The sequence below is a fragment of the Phalacrocorax aristotelis genome, chromosome 24, assembly GCF_949628215.1.
Source record: "Phalacrocorax aristotelis chromosome 24, bGulAri2.1, whole genome shotgun sequence".
In the NCBI taxonomy this organism is placed as follows: Eukaryota; Metazoa; Chordata; class Aves; order Suliformes; family Phalacrocoracidae; genus Phalacrocorax; species Phalacrocorax aristotelis.
In genome coordinates, this window is record NC_134299.1 from 3,787,144 (window position 1) to 3,814,960 (window position 27,817).

The 27,817-nt window shown below is 57.6% G+C and overlaps 1 protein-coding gene across 9 annotated transcripts in view; it reads right to left on the minus strand.

Annotated features, from left to right (window-relative positions):
* Positions 1-27,817, minus strand: part of PEBP4 (phosphatidylethanolamine binding protein 4) — an 83,946-nt gene that overhangs the window by 6,697 nt on the left and 49,432 nt on the right. For all 9 annotated transcript variants that reach the window (XM_075074756.1, XM_075074752.1, XM_075074758.1 and 6 more), the window contains 2 exons: positions 1,967-2,012; positions 370-486 (listed from right to left, as the gene is read on the minus strand). In XM_075074756.1, the coding sequence (XP_074930857.1) occupies positions 370-486; positions 1,967-2,012 (163 nt within the window). The remainder of the gene's footprint in view (positions 1-369; positions 487-1,966; positions 2,013-27,817) is intronic.

Below are 27,817 nucleotides of genomic sequence, written 5' to 3' on the forward strand. Positions count from 1 at the left end.
TCCATGTCTGATCCTTATCTGCATGCTCCGAGGTGGCAGTGATGCAACACCCGAGGCTTGGGGGGGACGTGCCAGCGAGGACTCAGCCTGATTTCACAGCCGACAAGACCTCTCCCTGTTTCTGATCCCGCTAGCCAGGCAGTTACCAGCCGTTTTGCTGAGGGTTTCTGCTGCCTTGCAAGGACTTCCCACCCCAGCCACGTCCTGTGTAAGGATTTGAAGTGTCTTTGCACCAAACGAGCATCCCCAGCCCATCATTTCTGGCGTGCCTGAACACACGGCGTTAGTGCTGCAAATGCATCCACACCCCCGGGAAAGCCCCTCGGGGCACGGCGCGGGGCAAGGAGCGAGGGCACGGCTGCTCCTTACCCAGTGAGACCCGCTCCTCGGGGCTCAGGGCGATGTCCGCGTGAGCCGGCTGCTCGTACAGGCGGAGCTGGTAGCGGTGGTACCCGCTGCGGGGCGGGGGCGTGGGCCGGACGTACTCTGGGGATGCAAAAGATAACGGTTGAGCATCCCGCCAAGCGGTACCCGCTTCCCACCGTAACCACGCACCCACCACCAGATTCCAGGCTGGAATCTGCTCTCCCGCCCTGTGCTGTGCATCGAGGCCCCTCACCACGTGTGGGGCTGGAGGGAGAAAGCCCTCAGCAGCTCAGGTGTTCCCCAGGCATGAGCAGCCACTGTGCCCACCCCAAACTCACCCCCTCCCTTATCGCCACCCGGATCCCCCCCATCCGCCTGGGGGGCCAGCTCCTGTTTTCCCTCTCCTGAAATAACCTGGCCCCAACCTCCCGCTGCGTCAGCCACCGCCCTCTCCTCCTCCTCCTCTTTCAACTTCAGAGCCCCAGGGTGCTCCTCGCCTCCGTGCCGAGCGCCTCGACCTCTCTTCCATCACCCTTCCCATCCCTGCACCATCCCCACCATGCCCCCTCCCCATCCCACCCTGTGCTGGGTGCCGCCCCCCCCACCCCCCCGGCTAGGACCATGTGGAGACCTGCTGTGGGGGGACAAGCCTGAGACCCTCAGCACCCCGCCAGTGTGTGTCCAGCACCCCTCGCCCTCCCGGTTGCCCTGTGGGGGTCTGGGGTGCCTGGCACAGCACCGGCTGGGCTCCAGCTGCTGGGCTTTTGAAGTCCTCCCGCACCCAGCTGTGGTGGGGGAGGATGCTCTTGCGGTTGAAGCAGTGGGTTCTCAGGTGCTGGAAGTCTGGGGCTGTTTCCTCGCCTTGCTGCAGACGTTCAGCGCGCAGGCGGGCACGTCCCCGGGTGCACACTGAACCGTGTGCGTGCCCTTAACCCAGCCAAAGAGGGAGCGAGCGGTGCACGGCTGCCCAGATGTGGGGGCCTGCAGCTGGCTCGGGGCGTAGCTGCATCGTCACCAGCTGGCGAGGACAGAGAGGGCTGGTCATCCCCAGGAGAGGGACATCGCCGGGGAAAGGCCCCTGATGCACAGTGCTGCCGATGCCGGCAGACACCCCTCACCCTCCGTCGGGGACAGAAGGACGTGATGCCAAGGGACTCAGTCACCCGCAGCTGGGCGAGCCCCCAGCCCCTCTGCCCCGCTCCCTCGGGGTGCAAACTCCGTGAGCCTGTTTTGAACTGAAAGTCTTTGTTCGTGCAACATCACAGAAGTTGTCGGGATTCACCCGCTTTTATCTTGTGTTTTTATTTTTGATTGTATTTCCCCCCCGCCCCTTTTTGCACTGGTTTGGAGCTCTTCCAACCGCTGGGGAGTTTTTAAACCACTTTTGCCTCTAGAAAAATAAGAGAAAAAGTGGCTTTTATTTCAGACAGCGCCCAGCTAACCACGGCTCAGCTGCGCCCTGCGGGAACCCCTCGTGTCCCTCCCTCGCGTCCTGGCATGCTCGTCCCCACCGGGCACAGCCAGCTCTGCCACCGCCTTGTCACAACGCCCAGCCTGGGCTGCAGGAGACGCCATGCCCCCCGTTTGGGTCTGCACTCACCTGTCAGCACGTGCCCTTTGACGTCCCCGTTCCTCAGATCTGCACCCTGAAAAGATAAGAAGAGGGGGGTGAGGTGCCACCGAGACCCCCAGGAGAAAGATGTGGAGGGGACGGACCCCTCCTGCCTCCCCCCAGCTGCACCCGCTTCTCCCCAGGGATTAATTTACCAACATTTCAAGTGTTTTCCTTGCAAAGGTCATTAGGGAGCTGGGATGGGGGGAAAGGACCGTGCTGGGGGCTTTCTTTAGCTATTTGGGATTTAGAGGCTCGATGCACGGTGCCCTGGCACGCAGGCGGTGCCGTCACCACGCTGTCACACGCATGTGGGGGCCGTCAGCGATCCGGTGAGCCGGGTCGGTGATCCAGGCTGTGGCACACCCCAAAAGCCACAATAGCCCGTTAAAAGGCTCGGTGCCACTCGGCATGCAGGGCTTTGGGAGGGTTGAACCATGCCGGGTGGGAAGGGGCCGGCAGCGGAGGACTGCAGCGCTTTGCACTGGTTTTCCCGAGGCAAAGCTTTGCCCCATCGTGGTGGTTTTGCTCTCAACCGAAACTCCTGCCTGGCGAGCAAGCCCCACCGCCCGGCAGGCTTGGCTCTCCATCCCTAGCCTGGGACGCTTCCCTGGAGGAAGGAGGCTTTGCCGAGACCACAGAGCATCCCTTGGGGACCGGATTAAGGGCGAGGGGCAGCAGCGGGAGCTTGGCCCCATACAAGCCACCTCACCCCTGACCTGCTGTGCTATTCCCGGCCAGACCCCACCTCCCACCGATGCCGCCAGCACTCGTAAATCCTCTCCTATGGCACCCGTTATTCCAGTCCTGCCCACACACACGCTGCTGCCAGGACTTCTCCGTCCTAACCTGCCCTGGGAGTTATTACCCCGAAAAAAAAAGATGCATCAGATAACTGCAAGCAAAAGTGCACGCGGGGAACATGGTCGGTTCCCCGACTCTTTGGGATCAAAGCTTTGCTTTCTCCAAAAAGAAACCTGCTTTGCTCTGAGTCACGGCTGGCGACAGCCTCCTGCCAGCTGCCTGTGGCAGAGCAGAGGTCACCGGGAAGCCAAGTGCCCGCTCAGGTCCCAGGCTATCGGCTCCCAACCCCTGGCTCACCACCTCGGCAGCTGGAGCCAAAAATATCCTGATGACAGAGAGGTGATGAGTAAGGTTTTGGGCAGCGACTGGCAGGTTTGGATACCTTGGTTCACAGCAGGGAGGGGAAGATGGCGCGCAGACTGCGGGGGGAGAAGCACCCCGAGGCTGTGCCGAGGTTGGCTGCTCTCTCCCTGCCTCGTCCGCCCAGATGTGCGAGCACAACCTGCCCAGATGTGCGTGCCCGCGCCGCCTAGGTGCGCGTGCCCGCTGCATCCAGATGTGCACGTCTGCTCTACGCAGCCGTTCGTGCCCAGCCCCTCCAGCTGCGCCCGCTCCCCCAGATGTGCCGGTCTCAGCTGCGGGGCTGGGCCGGCGGAGGAAGCTCGCAGCAAACCCCGAGCTCTCCGCACGGCCGGGCCAGCTGCCAGCCCCAGCTCTTCAAAGGCAGGGACTGAGGGTTTTTTTTTTTTCTTTCTGTTCTGGGTAGGGCTGCTCCCGTGCGGGGACCTCGCTGCTATTCCTGGCTTTGCCATGGGCTTATCGGGAGAGGCCGGGCCTCCTCCCTGTTTTCCTGCTTGCTGATGTGGGTTGCCTGCTCACCCTGAGTTGCAGTGGGTTCTGGCTAGCCCCGGGGATGGGAGAGTCAAAGGATAAAGCTCCTTTTAAGAGGCGAGAACAGGAAGAGGGTGGGAGGGAGAAAGTAGGGATGAGCACTGTAAACCCTACCTTTTTTTTTTTATTATTAGTAAACAGCTATTCTGAAAGTGAGGGAGCAAACCCGGCTCACAATGGGCTGCAGGAGAGGCTGGCGGGGTCGGGGTGCAAAGCCCTGCTTGCTCCTGTGAGCTTTCCTTCCCGGGGTCCCGCTGCCTCCCCGGAGCGAGGGGGACATGAGGCTGGGAAGTGGGGGTTTTTGCTAGTGTGAGGGGAATGGTTTGCAGGGTAGAATAAACCACCCCCCTCAACCTGTTCCCCCTTTGCTGAAATGCCAGTGAGGGTGAGGGGAGCATCGCACACCAGCGGCCCCCAAAGATCCCTGCCACGAGTGGAGCTAATGGACGCTGATGAGCTGCCGTGTTTATTAATGCCTTTTTATGAGAGCATTAATAGTTCCTAATGACACCATTTGAGCTTCCCAGCCTTTTATCTGCTCTTTCTCTCTTTCCCCTACCGAGGACACAGTGTAGGAGGTGGAATTAGATACTTCCACCCTCTGGTCCGTGCTGTGCAGTGCTGAGGGCTGGTGGGGCACGGGATGCTGGTGGGATGCTCGTGCGGGGACCTGGACAGCCTCAAAAATCCATACCACACAATTTCTGCTCCAGGAGCTCCTCTCCGTGCTCTTTTCCTTGGCTAAAAGAGTGGAAAAAATTATTCCCCCCTGTTCCCGACACCCCTTTGCCAAGCTGTACACCGGCCGCGTCGAGGCTCTCCGGTAGATCGCAGCCAGCCCTCGGCGTTGCCTGCTGCACATCGCAGCGTAGGGTGGGGGGGAATAAATAAATACAAATAAATTAAGAAGGCTGTGAGTCACATTTTGTTTTCCTCTTGATCTTTTTTTTTTTTTTCTTCCTTTCCTTTCTTCCCCCTCTCCAGAACGTGTCTGATCCCATCGGAGAGGAGGGGAAAGGGATGGGTGGCGAGCGCGCCAGCGATTCGCCCGGGCGAGGACGGAGGGTTATGGAAAGTGGGTGTGGGAATCGGCACAATCGCTGGCAGGGGACCAGGACAAACAGATGACGGATGGGACCCAGGGCTGTGCAGCAGAGCGGGGCTGGGTTGCCGCCGCCTCGCCGGGAGCGCACCCCAGTCCGGACCCCGGGCACCCCGTGGGACTCACCCGGGTGCTGGGGGTCGCGTCCCGCGGGGTGGCAGCCGAGGTGCCGGCCCGGCAGCGTGCTGATACGATTAACCAACAATTAGCCAAGTGGGGAAGTTAATCCCCAAACAAACAGGGCTCCTCCTGCGCTGCTCGCTTACGGCACGCTAGCTTGACGGGGGGAAGGCAGCTTCAAAGCCGGCACAGCCAGGCGCCCACATTTTTTATTCTCTCTGTGATCTTTATAATAAGGTCAGGATTTACGAATTGGCTCTCTGGAGTGCAGGGGACATCCCGGGAAGGGCAGAGCCGCCGGGATGGCAATCCAGCCTCCTGCGAGCACAGCGGAGGCTCGAACGCGGAATAAAGGAATAAGATGCTAATTGCAGCTGGATACAGATCTGTTCGGCCGTGTCTTTGTGGGGGAAGGTGCACACATTGGGTTTTCCTCCCCTCCACCAGAGCCAGCACCGGCAGGGAGGATCGCTCCTACCCTGGCTCCCGGGAACGTTTGGGCTCATCCTGCTTTCCAAAAAAAACCATGTGAGAAAAAAAACCTGGTCCAAGAGAAACTCTCCCTCCAATTATTTCTGCACGGAGGGAGGCCATGAGAGAGCAGGGCAGGGCCTTCCCAGCACTCCCAAACTCTGGAGTTTCCCAGGGCAGCTGCCCGTTTGCATTTTAGCTCGATTCCACTCGGATCCCGGCGATGGGGCATGGGATGGTACCAAACCGCTCCGGCTCGCCCACGCCGTGCTGACCCTCTCCCCACCAGCACGGCTGCCAGCACAGGAGCTGCTCCAGACCACCCTTGCTTTTCCGATCACCGTCAAGCTGGGGTTTCGTGCCCAAAGGAGACTGTCAGCCCCTACCATGTGAATCAGGTTTTTTTTATTATAAATGCCACATCCCGTTATGCCAACGTTGTTATGCCGCTGAATTAAAGCTTGGCGTGTCCACGTCATGTTCTCTCCATCGGGAAAGGAATTAGTTGAAATAGAAAAATACAGAGAAAGACATGGAAGGAGTTCATGGAAGAAAAGCCCACCAAGGTGGGGATGTCACCTCTGGCTGGGGAGGTCCCTGTGCTGCCAGGAGGGGAAGGGCATGGTGGGCAAGGGTCTCTTCCAGCTACTGTATTACGCAGAAAGGTGTTTTAGCAGCAGATTCCCAGGGCAGGGAATGACTTAGCGCAGGCGACGGTGGGAAGAGACCCCCGGGTGCTGGTGGCAACGGAGGTTTGTGGGGAGCTCGTGCGCACAGGGAGCGAGGATGCTCCCTGGCATCCCCAGTCTGGGATGGCCCTGAACACCCAAATCCACCCCTGCAGCCGCACGCTTCGGGGGAAACCAGAGCCCCTTCCCTGACTTTCTGCATTAGAAATGCAGCAGTTTGGCTTTAACAAGGCTGCAATTTTCGGCATTGCAGCAGACCCAGCTGGGTGCGTGCACACCCCGGCTGGTACCACGCTGCCCGGCCCATCCACCGCGCCTGCTGGCTGCTGAGCCGGTAAATCAGGAGGGAAGCCGGGAAATCGAGCATTACGATCATTCTGCAACACCACACGCAATTTTGGCTGCCCAGCCCCGGGGACACAGCTCCCTGCACCCTTCCTGCTGCTCCCCAGCACAACCCAGGGGTGCCTGAGCCCTCTCCTGCTTCGTCTCCACGTGCTCAGCCCCGAGCTGGCAGACCCAGGGTACCTTGCTGCAGAGAGGAGACCGAGGGTTGCGTCCTCAAGGCCACAGATAAACCTGCACCAAAGCCCAGCAGAGCACCCGGAGCTGGTGCCGGATCCCATCACACCCCAAATCCAGAGAAACCTCCCATTCCCGCTAGAACCAGACCAGCTTTCCCAACCCCAGATGTTATCCTCAGCCTCCTGCTCTGTGGTGCTTCCCCATAGCCCCAGTTCCTGGATCCTTGGGATGACTCAGGGCCCTTGGCTTTTCCTCACAGCCAGTTTCGCTCCCCTGGAAATCTCCCCTGGAGATGTGGCACAGGGACCCCGGACCCGAGGAAGAAATCCCCAGCATCTCACCGCCACCGAGACACGGGTTCCCCACGCCTCCAGCCTAACTTTCCGCCTGGCTCTTAGTTGTCCAGCCGCTTTGCTTTTCATGCGTGCAAAAGACAGGAGATTAATTTGCTGCTCAGGAGCCTCCTGCTGCTCCCCGCAGGCTCCGGCCATGCACGGTCCAGCACCGTGTCCCTGGGACCTGCCGAGCTACACGGGGCTGGATACATGCAATCGCCCCAGCCAAAGATCCCCCCATCACCCACACCCCCATTATTTTAATTTCTCTTAACTCTCATGGAGTTTCACCATTCCAGGCGATATTTGGCTTGTTCCCTGTCAGTCTGTGCATGGAAGTTTGATAAACTACATCCGAGCCACGTACAGGCACAGAAAGAGCGGAAAAGGTGCTTTTGTTTCTGCAGGAAACTTCTCTTTAGGGCAGATCCAGAACCTCAGTAAGTGGTGAGGAAAAGCTAAACCCAGGCAGATAGGAACCCCACGGCCGGTGGATCTGCCTGTCTGTGGACCGATGCTGCTACAAGCACCAAAAACAGGTGGGTTTAATACCGGCATCATGCCAGGACATCATTTCTTAGCAGGCAGAGACCGCCAGAGAGATGGTGCGGCCTGAATCCGCAACGATGCACTACACAGCCTCAGCCAAAAAAAAATGAACCAAGGCTCATTGGAGCCCCTGGGAAAGCTCACTGCGAGTCCCCGAGGGTCCCCAAGGAGCAGAAGCAGCTTGAGGGGTCCCGTTGCCACCCCCGGGTCCCCGAGGGAAGCACTGCTCTGCCCAGGGTGAAGCAGGATCGAGCGGCCACGCTGGGATGTCACCGCTCCGACATGGCTCTAAAGAGCCTCTCCTCCGGCTTTCCGGGGTCAGCATCACCGACAATTTACCCTGATTGCTTTTAGGATTATTAGGTAGCGATTACAGCTTCTTGGCGTGGCCTGGCTTTTTTTCTAGATCGCTATAAATGGGGAAGGCTACCATAAAAATATATTAAAAAATAAATATCAGGCACGGTTGTAATTTAAATTAATGCTTGTCTGATACACCCTAATGCCCCAGGGAAGGACATGCTATAGTGTTATTAAGTAAGCAAAATAACCATAAATCACCTCGGTGTTTGGCTTTTTGCAAGGTTTTTTAATCTAGGAGCATGAAAGCAGCAGAGACAAAATGCTGCACTTAATAACCCGAACCATTCAGGATCTGCGTGCTGCAGAGACCTTCGCCGGGCTCCTGCCTCCCTCCGAGAAGCCCAAGGACAGCGTTTCCAATGCCAGAACATCCCATTTCAAAGGAGAGAGGCTCTGCTGGGCGGATTTCCAGCGAGCAACAGATACCTGCCCGGCTTAGGCGTTGCTGGCACACACGCTCTGCCTATCTGCACCTTTCCTTAATGATCTAGGTGAGGGGTCCAAGCCAGCGGGGCGGAGGCCGTGATGACACTTGGATGGTTTTGAAACTTCAACCAAAACAATTCCGTTGAAAAAGGAGGGTTTTTGTTTTTGTTTTGTGTTTTTTTTTTTTTTTTTTTAAACACCTGTGATATTATAGAGGCAAAGGGGAGCGCTGGGACGGGGGGGGGGGAATGGGATGCAGGATGCTGAGCTCCAGCCCCAGATGTGCAGCCAAGCTGCTGCAGGAGGGCACGCGAGACGTGCCTTTGCCAGGACGCTCACGGCGTGGGTATAAGTGATGGATTTGGGAGTCGAGGTTGGCCGGCTTGCCAAGAAACTGCAGGAAAGAGTTTTCCTGCTCCCCCTTCTCCCCCGGTCCCTGGCAGAGAAGTGTCAGGGATCGTTTAAGTGAGAAAACTGCACTGGTTGAATAAACAGATGATTTAAATCGGCTCATGGAAAGGGCTGTACATGCTCTGATTGCCGTCTACACCGGCTCTGCCTTGCTTTCGTTCCCAGTGGCTGGAAGCCGGAGCAGCAGCAGGCAGGCAGCAGCGGGCAGGCAGCAGCGGGCAGGCAGCAGGCAGCAGCACACAGTGGGGTGGCTGCAACCCGGCGCACCCAAAAGACCCTTTTGGAGAGCGTTGCAATCGCGTCCTGCGTGGTTACACCCCGTCTCCCAGCCCCTGGGCCTCTGTTGTAAACCGGGATGATAAATGATGGATGCGATTGCTAAGAACAACAGGGATGTTGATAGCAACCCCAGGGGTGTGTTAGGAAGCTGCGTGGATGCCGGGCTCGGTGGCTGGCTGGGTTTAACATCCCCGTGGTGTTGCAATTGCGGGCGAGCTCACAGCGGAGCTGTCTGCCAGATGAGTCACTGTGACCCACTGGCCTGGTGCTGCCCCGCCGAGGGGAGGGTTTGGGTGGGCTTCATCCCGCACGCGATCCAGCCGGGACCTCCCGCAAGCATCCCCTGCCTCCTTGGCGCCGGTGGGATAACCACCGTGGTGCTGGGTTTGGAGGAGTAAGGCCTGAGGATGGCTCAGGTGCGGGGAACAGAAGGGGAAGGACAGTTTTTGCACCTCGCCGAGTTTTTGCTCGCTGTGGCAGGGTGGCACTGCTCAAACGCGCCGCTTGCAACACCGATTTTCCCAGCAGCCACCGGACCACACCTGCATCGCTCCACACAGCTGCTTTGCTGCGCTGGGCTTTGGCACAAGCCCATTCCTTCTCCAGGAGGTCCACCAGGATCTCCCCACATTCACCCCATGGAGCTGGGGCTGCAGGTGCCCCTCGATGTCCCCAGCACTCGCTGGGGGCCCCCCCATCACCCCCAGTTCTGGTGAGGCGTCTGCAAAACACTGCAACAATTCCAGAGAAAGGTGCACTACGGGAGGTTTCAAAGCCACCAGCAAAGCCCCTGAGATTCCAACGTGGGGAAAAAGCTTGAACTGGCCAGAAAAAGGGCTGGGTAAAACGAAAAAGGCCTTTTCCATCCCGAGACTCTACAGTTCTTGAGAGTGGAAAACTTGTTTGCTCCGTGTGCGTATAGCTTTAAGATGAGCTTGCTTTTCCAGCAGCAGATTTCCGGAGAATTCTTGGAGAACCACCAAATTTTGCCTAATTCAGTTATTTAAAAGTCTGTAGCCTGATTCTGTGCGGACGAGAGCAGAGCCTGCACTGAAACCCTCCCCTGGGGCCAGGCGCAGGACGGCCATGAGGATGCACCCACGGGGGAGTCTCTGCCGGCTGCTTCGCCGGGGGAGGGGAATTCGGGGACAGGAATATATTCGCTTCGGTGGTTGCAAAGTGCCAGCACATTCCCAGTGCTCCCGCTGTCCAAACAGTAGTAAACAGTAATAAATATGTCTGTAGGGCACGTGGGCCTGAACATCTCACCCGTGTCCCGCACATCCCTCCTCAAGGGATAACGAGGCTGGCAGAGAAGCTCTAAGCTTTGCTCTGGTCCAAGGGGAATGGATGGTGAGGAGGGCAGGAGCCTGGTGGGTGCTGGAGGCAGCGGCGCTCGCTGCACAGGACATACCATGGCTACTCTCAGACACGACGGGAGGCTCTTACGGGTGTAAATGCAGCCCCACCACCTCCTATCAAGCTGCAAAGCCTTGGGAGGACAGAAAAACCTGATGTTTTCCAGCCACCTTCCCAAAAGAAGCATCCCCTCCCACCTCTCCGGGGTGGTCCTGCGTTTCAGAACGGGTGTTTGCACTGCTGATGTGATGCAAAGGCCGGGCCTGTGCTGATGCACCAGCGACAACCGGGGTTGAAAGCCCAGGGCATGAAACTGGGGCACGAGGCCAGATTTTGCGGGGTGATACCCGGTGAAGGAACCAAGGGAGCCTGGTGAGTTAGGAGGTGGGACGCTGCGCCCGTCGCTCCCCCAGTTGCTCCAGGGATGCTGCATCCCACCCTGGCAGCCAAGCCCTGGCGTGGGGTGGGGGGGCACCTCGGGGCCGGAGGGTGGCCGTGGGTGCATGCGCACGCCGCAAACCTCCCCTGCAAATTCCTCCTCCCTGGGGTGTCTGATCCGCGGCCCAGCCACCTTCCCGGGCACGGGGGTGGATCAAAGCCCGCGCGTGCCAGCCCTGCTACCGCTCTGGGCCAACTTGGCTATTTCGGCTTCACTAATCTGATGGGAGCGCTGGGGAAGGAGCGTGGGGTTGGGGGGTGATTTTTTTTTTTTCTTTTTCTTTTTTTCCCTCTCCTTCCGTTGGCCAAAAAGTCTCCCCTTTGCATCTGATGACGACAGCCCTGGCCGGGACCCACCGGGAGGGGAATGTGGTGTCTGGCCCCCGCCAGCGCATCCGGGCTGCCGTGGGCTCGGCCTTGCCGTCCCCCCCTCAAGCCGCTTCCTGATGGCGGGACTTGGCAGCACTCGGAGGGAGAGTCCAAAGCTGCCCCTGGGACGGGAGAAACTCCAACAGGAAACATCCTTCGCTGGAACAGCGCAAGCTCTCCCCCGGCTTCCCTCCTGCTTGTTATTTTTTTCGGGGAGGGGGGGGTTCTTGAAGGATGAGAGCTTTGGGACGCTCACGAGCCCTGTGCATTGATTTAGATGATGAGAAAGAGCCAGGCGCGCCTTCTCGCCGGCACTTTTTGCTGCTGAGCATCCTACGGCCTCTAGCTCAAGGCAGACCCACTCCGCAGCCCTGCAGCCCAGCAGGCAGCAGCTGCCTGCGGGCAGAAGCCGTGCAGGCAGCGGTCTGGCATTGCCCGTCCCGAGGATGAGGGGTTAACGGCAGCGGCGCTGCTGTTGCTGCACGGCTGGCGGGTGCTCAGCGCTGAGGCTGCCAAGGCTGCTCCAGCGGTGCCATGGACTTCCCTTTCTTCCATAAAAGTCCACCGGATCCGGGCTCCCATGGGATGCTCTCAGCGCGGGAAGGAGAGGGCCGAGCCGCCCTACCTGGGGCACGTGCAAGTGCCGGGGGCTGTTTGTGCAATGCCCCATGCACCTCCCAAAAAAACCACCTTGGGAGCCAGGAGCCAGCACTTGCCCTGCTCCCTACCCTGGCTCCAGCTCCAGCAAGGGAAAACTCATTTTTTTTTAATGCATTTCGGGGGCGGCGAGGCATGCGGAGGCCCCGTTTCAGCCCGACTGGGCGAGGATGTGGGGAAAGCCGGGAGGCGATGGCGAGGCAGGGGCTGGGCAGCGCAGACACGTGCTGCTGCTCGTGGTGTTTCATCATCGCTCAAACAACCCTGCTCTTGCCCAGGCTGGGGCTCAGACCTGTGGCACCTTGTCCAGGGGGATGCAAAGGCGGCGGAGAGGCTTGCAGGAAGGGGGCAGAGGAGAAGCAGAGGGGGTGTCCCCCCAGGGATGCCCACTGGTGCTGCCGGAGGCTATTTCTCCACCGTCTCCTTGCACTAACCATGCTTTCCTGTCACCCGGGGCCGGGACAGCCCCCCCCAGACTCAACAGCAGCTCCCTGCCTCTAGCCCCAATTATTTTGGGCCACTTGCAAGTGGTGGTGCAAATATAAAGACCAAAAGGGCCCTTCCCAGCCCTCTTCCCAAACCAAGGGGTCAAAATTGCACTTTCCCAGGCTCTCAGATGGAGCAGAAGTGATGATATAAGCTGACTGCAAGAGCTGCTGTTCCCTACAGGAATGCTCGAACCGGCCCCAGTCAGGCAGCGCAGCCTGGTTTGAGTTCAAACCCCACAGATTTAGGACCGATCTACATCCTAACTCCTCCCCAGCCCATCACCGGGGCCACCGCAGGGAGCCGAAGCAGGTCCCTATGTTTGGGTGGGTGTCCCTGAGGCAGGCTGGGTGGGGGTCCTCCCCTGACCCCACAACCAGCTCACAGCCTCTCTGGCTTGCAGGCAGCACGATGCAAGGCCCGTATCAGTTACAGCAGCAGACAAGATGTCATCACACCAAGAGGCCGGGGCTTGCATCAGAAGTGTCTTGCAACGAAGAAAGCCAAATTTTTACAGGAGAGGCGCACACGCTCGCTCACACACACACACACACACACACACAGAACCTCGGTAATTAACTTAATAGGTTTCTTACAGAATGCCCTGTGAGTGATGCTCAACATATTCAAGTGTTGACAAGACGGCGCTGAACCCGACGCCTACCCAACGGGCAAACCAGGCACCGAGCACAGACACACCTTCGTTGTCTGAAACGTGTAGTAAAACTCCAAACCCGCCCTTGTGAAATGGGGAGCAGAGCAGATGGGGCTGCGTAACCCTTCGCCTGCCAGCACCCGGTCCCAGAGCCCCGTGAGACACGCACGAGGTGGCGGCGGGTCATTCCCATGAGGGAAAAATGCATTTATAAGCATCTTGAACAGGCTAGAAGTGACTGCAGATGTTTCCATCCCCGCGGTCAGGGTATGTTACGGACGGGTTTTAGCCCACCAGGGCCATTTGCCGAGCACTGAAATAAACTAGCAACTTTTCATTCATCTATAAAAGTATCCACTCCTTCGAAGTTTACTGTAAACCCAGGGGAGGTGAACACGGTGTCATCCTCTGGATTTGCTCCAGGTCAATACTTGGGCCACTAATATAAAGAAGGGCCGAGCATCCCCCGGCACGGCCGGACAGTCCCTCCCTGTGTCTCACCTGGATTTGCCCGGTTCCCAGAGGAGATGTTCCCTTCCCTCCCACCCTTGGAAAGTCTTTTCTATAAAGAGCATGATTTGGTTAAGCTGTGCTGGATGCTGTGGGTGGCCTCAGCCCCCCAGCAGAGGAAAGCCAAGCCATGGCAATGCAGAACCATGGCCCGATGCAAGACCAAACACGCTCCTGAAGAGCCAACAGCACCTATGGTCAACACCACCCCCCCCCAAAAAAAAAAAAAAAAAAAAAGAGGGAAAAAAAAGATCTCTGGAAAAGGGATTAATGGGGAAACCTGTTTGGATGGAGATGTTTTGTAAGAGAGCCATCTCCCGCTGACTTGGGGTGGGATCTTGAGTCAGGAAAATTGCTTAAGAAAGGGTGGTCGTTCGTACAGGTTTCACCAGGTTGGGAAACGTTCTCCCAGCGGCTGGGACCCGCGTTGTACAACGCGTGGAGCAATCCCCGGCGCTGTCATCATTATGCTGATGAGCTCCCAAACCCGTTGGGCTCCCTCGGCGTCCCCGCCGCCCGCTCCGTGATGGCTGGGTCTCTCCACAGCTGCACCCTCTCGCTATCGCACGGGGATCAGCTCCGGCAGGCTCCGGGGGGGAAAGTCTTTCAGCGGATGCTGGTGATGCTTCATGAGCCTCGCAGCACCTCAGCAACGGGCTCATTCCAGCGTGTCACATCAGCTGGAAGCATTTCAGCCGTTTTAGAGGAAGGGAGGGCTGACCCGGAGCTGGGACACCAGGTTTGGGTGGCTCCTTCCCTGCCTCCCCATCCCCCTGCACGCTGCAAGCTCCGGGCGATCGCAGGGCTCTGCAGGGATGCACGAACTGTCGTTATTCCTATTTTAAGGAGATGTAAAAGGCATTTCAAAGATTTTGATCAACTGAGGAAAAGTAGCAGAACCTGGGGCACAGTCACCCTATTTTAGGGGACTTTTGCACTGGAAGCACACAGACCGCATCCAAAGAGCGCGGATGCTGCAGCGGCCAGCGATGCTGCTCCCTGAAGACAAGACCTGGGCTGCAGAGAGCTAAATTCACGGGGCTACGGTGTGCAGGAATTAAGGATTTAGCTGGGAGTTAGCTCTGTATTGTCAGGAATTAAAGGTTTACCCACGCATTGCAGATGAAGGCTTAAAGGTTTTACAAACACATTAGATTTACAGCTCTCCAAAATTTCAACACCGGTGGGTTTAGCCTGCCAGGGGAGGATTTTGTCCAGGTCAGGATGGTTCTCCTGATGAAACGCATGCCAGTGGGAATGGCAGTGGGAGCTGGGGCCCAAGCTTTGCCCTCACCATGGCTACGTGGCATCTGAAATGAACCCCAAACCCTGCAAAGAGCCTGCCCGGACTCTTGCAGAGACGAGCGGAGCATGGTCCAACCCTAAAACGAGCCTTACCCTGCCATGTAACACAAAGCCACTGACCGAGCGGTCATTCTAGAAGAAGTCTTTGCACGAAGGTCTCTCTTCTCTCCCCAAAAGGCATGGCGGTACCCAGGAAGGCGTGTGGGAGCTGGAGCATCCATTCCACCAGCGATGGGTGCTGGGGGGCTTCCTTTCGTCCTTAAAGCATGTAATCAAGGTGAGACCTGGAGGGGGCTGTGGAGCAGCAAAGGCAGCAAGCCCTGTACACCCAGCAACACCTTCCTGAGAGCTTTGAAGGGTAAAAGCCCAGCAGGACACAGGGGAAACTCATCCCAAACACCCTGCAAAGCCGGGGCTACGCCAGCTGCACGGTGGCCCACTATCAGCTGCCGATCGGGTATTGCACGGCAGGCAATCGCAGCCTGTTGCATGCATCGTGCAAACAGCCTGCAAGCAAGGCCAGGCAGAGGTGCAGGAGGTGTGCAATGCCCAGCCTGGGGCTAGCAGCCTCACCCACACACTGGGAACGGGAGCTCTCGCTTGCAGCCTGGTGCGAGGATGAGCCCTGATGGCAGGCGGATAAGGCTGCCCTTACGTAAGGCTCGGGGTTGCGTGGAGGATGTGCGGCGGGAGCAGACTTGCTCTGGCCCTGGGCTCCCTGCAGCACGACCAGCCCAGCCTGGCCGGTGCCGATGGCCCCGGGACAGATCCAGTCCCGCGTATGCCAGCACACGGTGGGACGTGCAGCGCCGTGCACCTACAGAGCCAGCGCGACGGAGACCTGGGGCTTGTCCCCTGCTGTGCCCCCCACGCTGACGGTCCTCTCCCCATGCCGGTCCCTACGGCCGGCTGCTCCCTTCCCACTCCTTTGGTACAGAGAGGTGCAAAATAGGTTGTTGTTCACGAGGGCGCTGGTGATTATTAATAATAACTCAGCTCCTTCGTGCTCCAGTTTCCTCAGCGCTTTGGCAGGGTGCCACCGGGGCCCAGTGATTTAGTGCAACTTAATTATTCCCGGCGTTTCATCACCTCTTGTTTTTGAAGTCTGTGTCTCTGTCAGTGCCTCACCTTCGTGACTAAGAGAGCCGGGGAAACAAACTGGTGGAAAAGGGAGAGAAAGGGGGAAAAACCCCAAGCCGGAGGGTGTGGAGCTGCCGCTCGGTGGGGAGGCAGGTGGGGAGGCTCAGGGGGGTGTCCCACGGGGATGCTCGGTGTGTTCCCACCATGACATTGGGCCGTGCATGGGGATGCATGCATGGGGAGCCCAGCCACGGGGTGTGGGGGGCTCTCACCCCAAAACGCCCATGGTTTCAAGCTTGACTGTTGCTCCCAGCAGCAAAATGAGGAACAGTCAAAGGGAAAGGACAGTGTCGGACCTTGCCTGCCCCTTAAACACCTCCGCAGGGGTTGCCCCGGCTCCGGGAAGTGTTGGATTTGCTGGATTTGGCTCGCAAGCGCCCAGGCGAGCAAAGGGGGGCTGCCAGATGGAGGCCAGTAATAGGATTCCCATAGCTCCCAGTCCTCCATCCCTGCTGTGGAGGCCGGGCTTAAGGAGCCACGAGCAGAGCCAGGACCAGCTCCCAGGACGGTGCCTTGCATCCACCTTGCACCCGCTGCACCCAGCGAGGGAGCATGGGGGGGACATGGGGGGACATGCAGGGGGACATGGAGGGGTGATGCCGGGTTGCTCCGATGACAAGCTGCTCCGGGGGAGGAGGGCTCGGGGCTGGCAGCCCGCGGGTGGCGTGGGGAGCATCCTGCAGGCGTGCGGCTGGATGGGGGGCGAGCCATGCACCGCGGGGGCCGGTCTGCTGGATTTCCCTGAGAAGATAAAGCTGGGGGCAGGCAGGGTGAGGCGGCTGCCATCATCTGCCAGGCGTTTAACCAGGGACGGCAGGACGCACTGACGGAAAATGGAAAAGAGTCTCTATGAATGGCTAAAGAGCCACTTCGGGGTGCGATAAGGGTGTCTAAGCCGGGTCCCGCACCTGCTCCACACATCCCTCGGCCCCCCTCGTGCCACAGAGGAGGCCTGCGACGGCTGGCACATCCCATCCAGCGAGAGCTGCTTATCAGCATCAATAAAGCGAGCACCGCAGCAAACCAATGGGGCTTTACACTGGGTAAAGCCACTGTGCTAAGCTAAATGCTGTTTTAAGTAGCAATACTTCCTTTTCCTATAGTATTTTCCACCCATTCATTTCCAAGCACGTTAGAAAATAGGGTGGGTGTCAGTAACCACATTTTATAGGTGCAGAAGCGCTAGTTCAGCCACTAGTTCAGTCTAGTTCAGTCACTAAACCGGTGTCAGTGCTGGGCTTAAAGCAACTTCCCGTGCTGGCAGATACCTGGTCCCGTCCCCAGCCGAGGGGCCAGGATCCTGCAGCCCCACGGCATCGCTGAGCCCATGTCCCGATGGGAATCTCTCTAACTGTGGCGAGGTGATGCTGTGAGAGATTAGGGGTCCCACACACTGTCCAGCTCTTTAGGCTGGGGTGCTTTCACGTTCAACAAAGTACGGCAGCTTTGTGCTTCCAAAGGGAGCGGCAACACGGGGTTCGGCAGCTGAGGGGAATTCAGCTGCGCATCCCCGTCTGCTTGGGAGGGCATCTGTGGGATGCGGGATGGCACGCAGGGTTGGGATGCAGGGCTGGGATGTAGCACTGCGATGCAGGGTCAGGATGCAGGGCTGGGATGTAGCACTGGGATGTAGGGTCGGGATGCAGGGCTGGGATGTAGCACTGGGATGCAGGGCTGGGATGTAGCACTGGGATGTAGGGTCGGGATGCAGGGTTGGGATGTAGCACTGGGATGCAGGGCTGGGATACAGTGCTGGGATGCAGGGTTGGGAGGCAGGGTTGGGATGTAGCATTGGGATGCAGGGCTGGGATGCAGGGCTGGGATGCAGGGCCAGAATGTAGCACTGGGATGAAAGTTGGGGATGCAGGGTTGCAATTTAGCATTGGGAAGAAGAGATGGGGTGCAGGGCTGGTGTGTAGCATCGGGATGCGGGCCGGGATGTTGGCTGGGATGCTCACACTTCAGGGGGCAGCAGGGCAGCTCAGCAGGTGCCTGGCCAGAGCAGAGGATGCTCCACAGGCCAGCCGGGGTCCGGCACCACCTTGCCTGCAGAGTCGGCGTGGTGGAGAGCCACGGGGCCAGGCTGGCTCAGCATCCCTGGGAGGGCACCCAGCGGCAGGGAAACCCAGGCTCCACGCCAGGCCACGCAAAGCTCTGCGAAGTGCCAGCAAACTGGGGAGCGGGGGACGAGAAAGCCAGGAATTTTCATTAAAGGGGGAGGGAAAAAAAAAAAAGGAAAAAAGTATTTCCAGTATTTCCCTCTGTGTCTTTGGCCTGGTGCAGCCCTTCTGCTCACTGCTCTGTTTATACATGATAGACAACTAATTAACATCCAAGCCTCTTGAAAGGTCTTTTCAGAGGTAATGTACTGACAGAGGATGTCAGTAAGGAGCAGTGATTTGTCTAAGCAGTGATCACATTGTTTCAGACTGAATGAGGTGAATATTAAACTGCTTTAAATGCACTCTTCATAAAGCACTAATTACATACTCCCGGGGGAGTACGGGCAAGGAATACTAAACAGCAGAAAAGTCAACAGAGTGCTTTTTATAGTATGTTGCTGGGTTCTGTGTTTTTCTGTCTTTCTTTCTCTTGCGCGCTCTCTCTCGCGCTCACCCGCTCTCTCTCTTTTACAGTAAAATCACAGCACGCTGAAGAATACACATTTATAGCACAATGGTTCACATCTAATTATATGGCAATCATTAGTTTTAACCTGGGTGTATTATATTTTCTTTGATATATTGTGCCCCCCGGCATCTCTTTGCATAGAAGACTTCCAATGGCATTTTCTCCCCTCCCTTGAAAAAATGTGGTTTTTTCCATCGTTAGCATTTGCTTATAATTTTTTTTTTCCCCTAAACAAAAATTTTAAATTGGCAGGAATAAAAGGGGCAAGGAGGGGAGGAGGAGAAATCCGTTTAATCAAAATAAGAATCTGTTCCCTCCCTCCCAGAATCGTGCACTTTATTATTACCAAGGTAACTCCACTGGGTTTTTAAAGAGGAAAGGAAATACAGAATGGGCCATTAATGAATTCCTGCAGATCCTGCTGCACTCCTGGTCTGGCTCGGCCTGACATCCTGATGGGGTGAACAACCCCTCCATGCATTATTTATTTTTTTTAATAGCACAACGTGGGGAGGGAGATCGAAGTAACCACAAACCAAATCCTCCCTGCACAGAAAACCTCGAGATCCTCTTATCCAATAAGAAGAAAAAAAAATCACAGCAGCATGTGGCAGGGCCCAGCGTCCTCGAGGAATGCGCTGCTTCCTCCTGGGCAGCAAAGCGAGAGTGCCAAGAGACGATGGGGACAGGGATGATGGGGACAGCGGCTGTTTGGCCACCGCCAATGTCCCCTTAAATGCATAGGGCATAGCTAAAATGCACAAGGTCTGGCTCGTACACACAGGGTCTGGCTCAAACGCACAAGGTCTGGCTCAAACGCGTAGGGTATGGCTCAGATGCAAGGGGTAGGTTCCATAAACATGGGGTATGGCTCAAATGCATAGGGAAGATTCATATGTATAGGGTAGGATTCATATGTATAGGGTAGGATTCAAATGCATAGAGTTTGGTTCAAACACATGGGGTATAGCTCAGACATAAAATATGGCTCAAACGCATAGGGCAAGGCTCAAACACAGAATGTATGGCTTGAGGGTACATCTCAAATGCACAGGGTAGGATTCATACGCATAGGAGAGAATTCCAATGCGTAGGTTTTGGCTCAAACACATAGGGTACGGCTCAAATGCATAGGGTCTGGCTAAAATGCACAAGGTATGGCTCATACACATGGGGTTTGGCTCAAATGCATAGGGTCTGGGTCCAACACAGAATGTACGGCTCAAACACACGAGGTATGACCCAAACGCATAGGGTTTGGCTCAAATGCATAGGGTAGGGCTCAAAAGTACAGGGTATGGCTGAAATGCACAGCGTATGGCTCAAAAGCCTAGGGTATGGCTCAGAAGCGTAGGGTATGGCACCAATACACGGGATGCATCCGCACAGCGTACGGCTCAAAGGCACAGGGTAGGGTTTGAACGCATAGCTTTCGGCTCAACCGCAAAGGCTACGGCTCAAACACACACGGTGCAGCTCAGACAAGCAGGGCACGGCTCACACGCGCCGCGCAGGGCTCAATTACCCAGGGCCATGCCCGGGATGTGGGGAGCGTTCCTCAGCGCCTCCTTCGCCATACTCAAAGGTGCAGCTCCTCCTGCTGATTGTCGCCTTTGTCACCGCTGTTCCCCTGCAGTGTCGGTCCCGCTCGCTGCCCCCGAGGACACCCCACCGCCCCTGCCCGAGCTAATCCCAGCGCGCGAGGCCTCGGGTGCTCTGGCCGTGCCCAGAGCACCCTGTCCCCGGGATCAGTCATCGCTTCTTACGGCACAAGGTGCCCACAAGGTCTGGCCGGGAGCCTCGTGCCGAGCAGGAGAGCCCGGAGCTGGCTGGGACCATGCACTGCCTTCCTTCAAGGTGCAAACTTCCTCGGAAAGGAAGAGTCATGCAGCCTTTAGATTTTTTTTTTCCTTTAAAGAACATGAAAGAATCTGATAATTACTTCTATCTACCACCCAACTGTACTAATTACCAACCTATTTCTTCACAGTATGACAGACACAGGCTCTCCAAAACACATAGAGATAAATTAGCACTAATTGGTTTTCCTCTGGCTGTTTGAATTAGTATTTAAAGCTCCAATTACAAAGCAGAATAATTACTATTAATGTCCTGTCGCAGTACAAAAGGCAGATATCTCGCGAACGAGTCCAGGTGTATTATTACACTGATTACAGAATATTTAACCTGGCTCATTAAGACAAAGACATGGGGAAACTTTACAAAAAAATACAAGAGAGGGGAAGAAAACCACAGATGGCGGCAGGTCCCTGCAGGGGATGGAGGGGGGGTCTTTGAAACCTGGGATGAGAGAGGTATGAGGAGAAGGAGCGAGGGAGAAAGAGCAAAAAGGGAAAGACGGGGGATGAGAAAAGAGCAATTCTGTCAGAAACCAAAGGAGATACTGAGGGACAAGGGGAGATCCGAACACTGCCCTCGCTGGCAAAGCCCAGCAGCACCAACGGCAGCGCATGGTGCTGCCACCTCCCCCTGCTCCCAGTGGTCATGACCCGCTGCCCTCCTCCTCCTCTGTGGGCACGGGAGGCTCCGCGCCCCCAGGGAAGAGCCCTTTTGCTGGGGGGCCGAGCCCAGCTGCCCCCTCCCCACTGCCAGGGACGCCCGGGAGCCGGCTCTGTTTGTGCCCCAGGACCTGCTGCAGAGGTGGGACGGGGCAGGGGCAGGGCAGGCGCTGCAGCAGCAGGGGCAGAAGCATTAACGACGGCTGCCATCGTCCCGAAGCACCGACCCAGTGATCCCTGCGGTGGTCTGGAGTTGGGATGGTCAGGAAGGCGCATCGCAAAATGGGACTGAGCTTCCCCTCGCATCCCCTCGCTTCCCCTCGCATCCCCTCGCATCCCCTCGCATCCCCTCGCAAGGATGCTGAGCATCCCAGCACCTCTCCCTGCCCTGCTATCATGCCTGGCCAACATCAGCCTCCCAAACCCCTTGATTACCCTCTGTGTGTGTGTGTGTGCACATGTGTGTGCTCCAGCTGCGAACGCACAGCCCCATCCTTTATCTTTCCAGGAAAAAAGGCGAGGGTCTGGCTGGTTTTAGGGTTTCAGCCGTGTCGTACCACTGCAGGGCCAGTGCTCTGCCTTTGCACAGGGCTTCGGCTGGTGCATGGGGAGGACATGGGGTCCCTCCCTCCTCGTCCTGCATCAGCTGCTGGCTTCAGCCATTCCTAGAAGATCTGAACCAGGGGACTCCTTCGGGCCGGGTTATCGGCACCTGCAGCCATGAGGGAGAGCCCAGAGCCCCAGCCCATCGGCTGCCCACCAGGATGGGGCACCTTGCAGGCACCGCTTCAGCTCCGGCATCCCCAGCAGCTCTGCGGCAGCACCCAACACCGCGGGGCTACATCCCACACCGGCCAGGACAGCATGGGGAAGGGAGGGAGGGTCATTTTTGGGAGTGGACATGGTGGTCTTCCCATCTGGGAGGCTGCAGGGCTTGCCAACGGGGGGCTTGCACACCCCGCTGCCAGCCACCACCCCGGCACGCCGCCTGCCCTCCCGGAGCGTTGGGCAACGCTTCGCCCAGCGTTTCATCACTCGGGCACCGGCAGGGCAAGGTGCGGGCGGACAGACCGGCAGTGCCCTCTGCTGCTCTGGGTCCCCTGCCACCAGGCTGGGACCGCAGCGGGGTCCCCACCGCCCCTGGGGCGGGGGCCTCAATCCGGCACCTCCAACCAGGCTGGTGCAGCGATGGTTGTGCCTCCGTGGTGCAGCAGATGATGGGCGATGGGCATCTCCCCTGGCACAACGGCCGTCGGGACAGGCTGTGCCAGGGCACCCTCCCACGGCACCCCCGTCGCCAAGAGGGCACCCCGAGGAGCGGGGGGCAGCATCGGAAGGGCAGCATCCTCCCACAGCCGGGGGGGCCCGTGGGTGTGCGGCAAAGGGGGGAGGACGGGGAGGGATTTCTTTTTAAGAGATAAGGTGGGTGGCGTGCGGGGATGCCAGCTGGCGATGGGCTATATTTCTACTGACAAGGCTTTACCCTGTAGGTGTGAGGAATTCCAATTAAATATTCAGCCTATTTGTCTGTGTGTGGGAGAGGGTTTGCTGTGCAGGAGGAAAGCCTCACATTCAGCTCAGTAGCTAACCATTAAGAGAGAAATTAGCTCAGTTCATCAAGGGAAGCCAGCGGAGGGTTTTCCTCGCTCTCCTACCTTGTTCCGGCCCTCGTTCAGAAACAGCAGGGAATAAACCCATTGCATTTTGCAGGGAAGAGGCGAGCCGGCCGGCTGTACTGGCCCGAAGAGGCAGAAGCGGATCCCAGTGAGGGAAAAACCTTTTTTCCCAATGCCAGGGGGATGCGATCCCAGCTCAACCCACCCCACCGCATCCCGAGAGGCTGCTGAGTGAGATCGATGCATCGGGCGAGGGGTCGGAGGGGCGCGGGCGCTGCAGATTTAATTGCTCTCGCATTTACCGGCCACCTCCTTTCCGAGTCATTTACAACGCACTAATTAATTGGCAAGAACCAAAAGCCCTCGCTTCAAGATGATCTTTTTAAGCCTGCCGGTAGCGCCCTGCCAGAGTTGATGCTTTATCGATGGAGGGCCCTTTTGCTGGGGCAGCGCTGGGCGGTGACAGACGGGATCGATGGGGCTTCAACGATCGTCCCTGCCCACGCGCGGGTATTTGGGGTCGGGCTCGAGGCAGCGGAGAAGCCCCGGCACGGCGGTGGGTTGCAAACCCCAGCCCCGCCAGAGTGCACCCATGCCACCAGCTGGCGGAGAGATTGGGGTGAAAAAATGGCATTTTGGTAATAGGGATGCTCCTTCACAGCACCGGAGCAAGGGCAGGATGGAGAGGGATGGGGATGGACTCTGTGCCAGCCACAGCACCGACCCGGGGGGGATTTGGGGGACAACTGTGTTTCAGAAAGAAAAAAAGAAGCTGACACTGAGCTGATTTTGCCATTTTCTGGAACTTGATGCGTTTTTGCCCTTTTGAAATAACTTTCCTTCTCAGAATACCCACATTTTAAATAGAACTCAAAGCAACGAGAATGAAAAAAAAAAAAAAAAAGATGACTTTTTCATGAAACCACAAACGGTATCCTGTTTCCCTCCTGCATGGCGCCTCTGTTTTGGGGAAGAGAAGTTGTTCCTGACGGGAATGAAGCCGTAATTTCCCTCTCCTGAGCAAAAGCCAACCTCCCGGCTCCCCCAGGCGACGGGCAGCATCGGGCGCTCAGGTCCCGGTACCCACTCACTGTAATTAAAGGCCTCTGAAAGTTGAGCCCAAGCATGTTTCGGAGGAATATGAAGCTGTAGGTGATGAATGATGGGGTGTAACTGAGTGGGGGGATACGGGCGTCCCCATCGATGGGGGTCCTGATGCCGCCCCATTCCCTGGCTGATCAAACCAGATCACGGCGCGTGGCCTCACCGGGATGAGAAACTGGCTTTAATCGCCTTAAAATCCTCACTGTAAATTTCAGACAGAAAAATTAATCCTTTGGTCAAACTCCAGCCCTGCCACCTCCGGGCGAGCTAACCCAGCCACGGGGGCTGCCGTGGGGACAGCCCTCCCTCCCTGGGGACGCCTTCATGGGTGGCTTTCCTGATGCATCTGAGACTGTTCCAAAAGTAACCAGGGAGCAAAAGCCTCAGCCGGACCCCACGGGACGCTCTGTGCCACGCTGAGCTTTCCTACCCCCTGCCCATACACGGGATGCAGGGGCCTTACTTAAGAAACTGGGTTTCTTAACCACTACCAAACGTCCTTCGGCTCTGCTGTCAGCTTTACGGGGCAGAAAGCACCTTTTTGGGGCCAAGCATCCCCACCGAGCCGCAGACCCCACCAAAGACCAACCCCGCAGCCTCCCTGCCCCGACCGCGCTGCTCCGCCGGCAGCACCAACACGTTGGGATTGCCACATATATATATATTTTATTTTTTTTTTCCTTCCCTTTCTTTTAAAATCAGAAGCCAGAAACTCCATAGCAACCCGCGGCTCCCAGGGTCTGACTCCAGCGCTTTGATCGCGCTGTCACTTCGTTTAAGGCTACACCCCGGTAGGTGTGAGGAACTCCAATTAAGCATTCAGCTGGCTTGCCTGTGTGGGGGGACAGGCTCTGCTGTGGAGGAGGGAAGCCTCGGCGCTATCGCGGTGACTAATCGCTCAGACACCGGTTGTCTGTGGCACCAGGGGAGGGCAGGGAGAGGGTTTTCCTCCACCGTGCAGCTGCCTCTGCATTCCCTTTTCGGGAGATATTGCGGCTCCCTGCCGGGCTCAGGGGCTCCCAGGCGGAAGCTGGAAAGATCCCAAGCATCTTCCCAACGTGGCTGGGGCTCCGTCGAGATGCTGCTGTGGATCTGCCTGCCACGGCACCAGGTCTTTGCTGATCCCCCTTGCACAGCCCCAGGGTCGTGTTTTCAGAGGGAAACCAGATTTCTGAGTTTTTAAGGTGCACGTTTGTGCCTCGCGCATCCCCTTGCCACGGAGGAGCGGTTGGTGCCTCCACCGTGCACGTGCTTTTACGCCCTTTGGATGAGCACCCCTAAACTTGGGCGAGCACCATTAAATTTGGATGCCAAGCCCCAAACCGAGTAACCATCCCCTGCCTGAGCTCCCACGGGGAGCCGAGCAGAGGATCCCACCCTCAGCCACGAGCCCAGCCCTGGCCCTGGCCGAGACGTGCCAAACCGGCCGCCACTGAGAGCATCACCATGAGCCCCACTGCGAAGTTCGCAGCATCATGTCCCTCATCCTCCCATTCCCTATGGCAACAGCCCAGCTCCTCACGCCCATCCGGCTGACGGTGATGCTGCAGGGCACCGCGGGGCACAGCATCCCCCAGAGCACCCCAAAACTGCCCCCGTGCCCGCAGCAGGGATATTTTCCTGGTGCCATGCTGGCTGTGGCACCAACCCCCTGGGGGACCGTGGCCGAGGGCGATGCAGAGGCAGGGGATGCAGGCGCCTGGTCCCAGCCCTGGGACGATGCCCCCCACTCCAGCGAGGGCACCAAGGCAGGGTACCCAGCCTTTTTAAGCATCTGCATGAGCAAGGGCAAGAGGCGAGGAGCAGGCCAGCCAGCACAGCTTCGCCCCCGCTCCCCGGGGAGGCAAGAAGGGGGCCGGCGGCCGCCCCCCGCCACCGCCGTGGGCAGCGGCAGGATGTGCTGTCCCTCCCCTGCACTTCCCAGTGAGCACTTTACATAACTTCTGCTGCTTAGTCACAGCTTCGACTCTTTCTTTTTTTTTTTTCCCCCTTTTTTTTTTTTTTTGGAGCGATTTTCTCAGCCGCATCAGAGCGCGAGTCATTTCGGCAAGGGAAGTCCCTTCCTTTCTTCCGTTCCCTTGGTAACTGCACAAATTTGCCTTTCAAATGATTCATGACCGGGGTGCTGTAGGAGTTCCTTCCTCCAACACAAATCGCTCCCACACAGCCACACATGCCCGATTAATCATTGATTAGAGTCTCTTCCGCAAGGTAGACCCGGCGAGCACACGGCCCCGCCGCTCTCCTCCGGCCATCGCCGCGGGGGTCCCCGGACGCTCCCGGGGGGACGCGGACAAGAGTTTGCAAGAAATCCCGTCGCCGGACACATTTCGTAGACTGTGTATGAAACATCACCGGGGTGGCGGGGACACAACGCCGACGGGAGCCAAGTCCTCTCCGCGGGGCTGGCAATGAAATCAGAGCTCGGCTCTGGCTGGCGGCGATGGGTAAATGTGCCCCAAACTCCCAATTACATCGGCACAAACTTTATTCTTGACCTAATTTTTATTCCCCCTCTGCTTCAACCGCCTTAGACTAAACAAGGAGCGAGTGGAAGCGGAGGAAAACCCGGTGTGCTGCAGGGTCAGCCGCCGCCTTGGCCAGGCTGGAGGGACAGAGCCCAGCAAGAGAAAAGAGGCAAAAAAAGTCATTTTTGGGCCCGTGGTGAGCAAGATGCGACGAGGCAGAGCATCAGCCAGGGCTGAGCGGTGCCACGATGCGCCTCCGCACGCCGATACCTGCGCCGCGGCTCGGGACGGAGCCGGGAGCCGGTGAGCGCCCGGCTGCCAGCAACATCTCGGTTGGAAAATAGAATTAATCTTCAAGTATCTCCATACCGTTTTGGTAGGTTTTATCTGATTTATTCTCTCCTCATTAAGAGGAGCTAATTAAGAAACCATCGTTTAAATAAACAGCAGCGAGAGTGTTTGTAACCTCCGCTTTATTGAATTGTGACAAATTATTAGCCTTTGCATGTTAAATGAAATAGAAGCATCGAGGAAAAAAACCTTAATTCCCATCTGCATAACGACGATACCGGCTGCGGGGACGAAGGCAGAGGGACCGATTCACCGGGCAGCTCCCGGCGAGTGCAACAAACCGCTTGTCTTGTCCATGAAAACATCCCAAACAACCCCAAAACCAGAGGGGTTCCTGGATGCTGAATGCTTTAGCACCGCAACTTTCCCCCTAAATTCATTCCCACGCGATGGCGGGGCCTGAGCAAAGCCAAGAGCATTCCCGGGATGGGGCTGGGCTGCGCAGGGCTGAGCGGAAAAATCTGCAAGCAGCTCGCTGCTGGCAGCCCCTACTTACAAGAGCCTCTTTGTAGCCGTCGTAATCATCTCGCTCATCATGGATCGTTGGCAATATAATGATAATAATCATATAATGCACGTCTGTGCAGAGCCTGTCAGCCTGAGCACAGCCCCGAGTGCAGGAGAGGAAGGTGCTGCATTGCCGGGGGCTGAGCCGGGCACGGGGGGCTGCAGCCCCGCCACGGTGGCGAGCGCAGCTGGCTGGGAGCGGGATGTGTTGGGGTACTTCAGTGCTTTTCCCCCTCCCTCCCGGCCCCAAAATGGGCTGCAGCAAGCAAAGGCGCGCTCGGTGCCTGCGCCGGAGCCCCGTCCCCACTGCACCAGCCTTCCCCAAGACACAGCGGAGCCATTGCATGTCCCGCCATGTGCTTCCAGTGCCGGCTGCGTCCCAGGGGGAACTGCTTAGTGGCAGCTTTTCAGGAGGTTTGGGAGTGTAATTACCTGGGAGCATTAATTACAAGGCAAGCAAGAAGAAGCCGAAGCCGCAGCTCCATGACAGCCCGGCAGCAGCTCGCGCGGGGCGGGGAAGCTGGGGTTCGCAGGGAGATGGCGGGGGGTTTAACCCTCTTAGGCACCGGGGGTTTGCAGACCGAATTTCCCCCAGGCATAGCACGGGAAGGGACGGAGCACGCCAGGACTGACGGACCATGGTGACAAAGGGCAGCGCAAGGATGGGCTGGTCCCAGCCCGAAGCCGGGCGGCAAAGCAGGCACCGAGGTTTGCCGGAGTCGTGCCGTTGCACCAAGACTGGAAAAAGAAAAGCAAGGA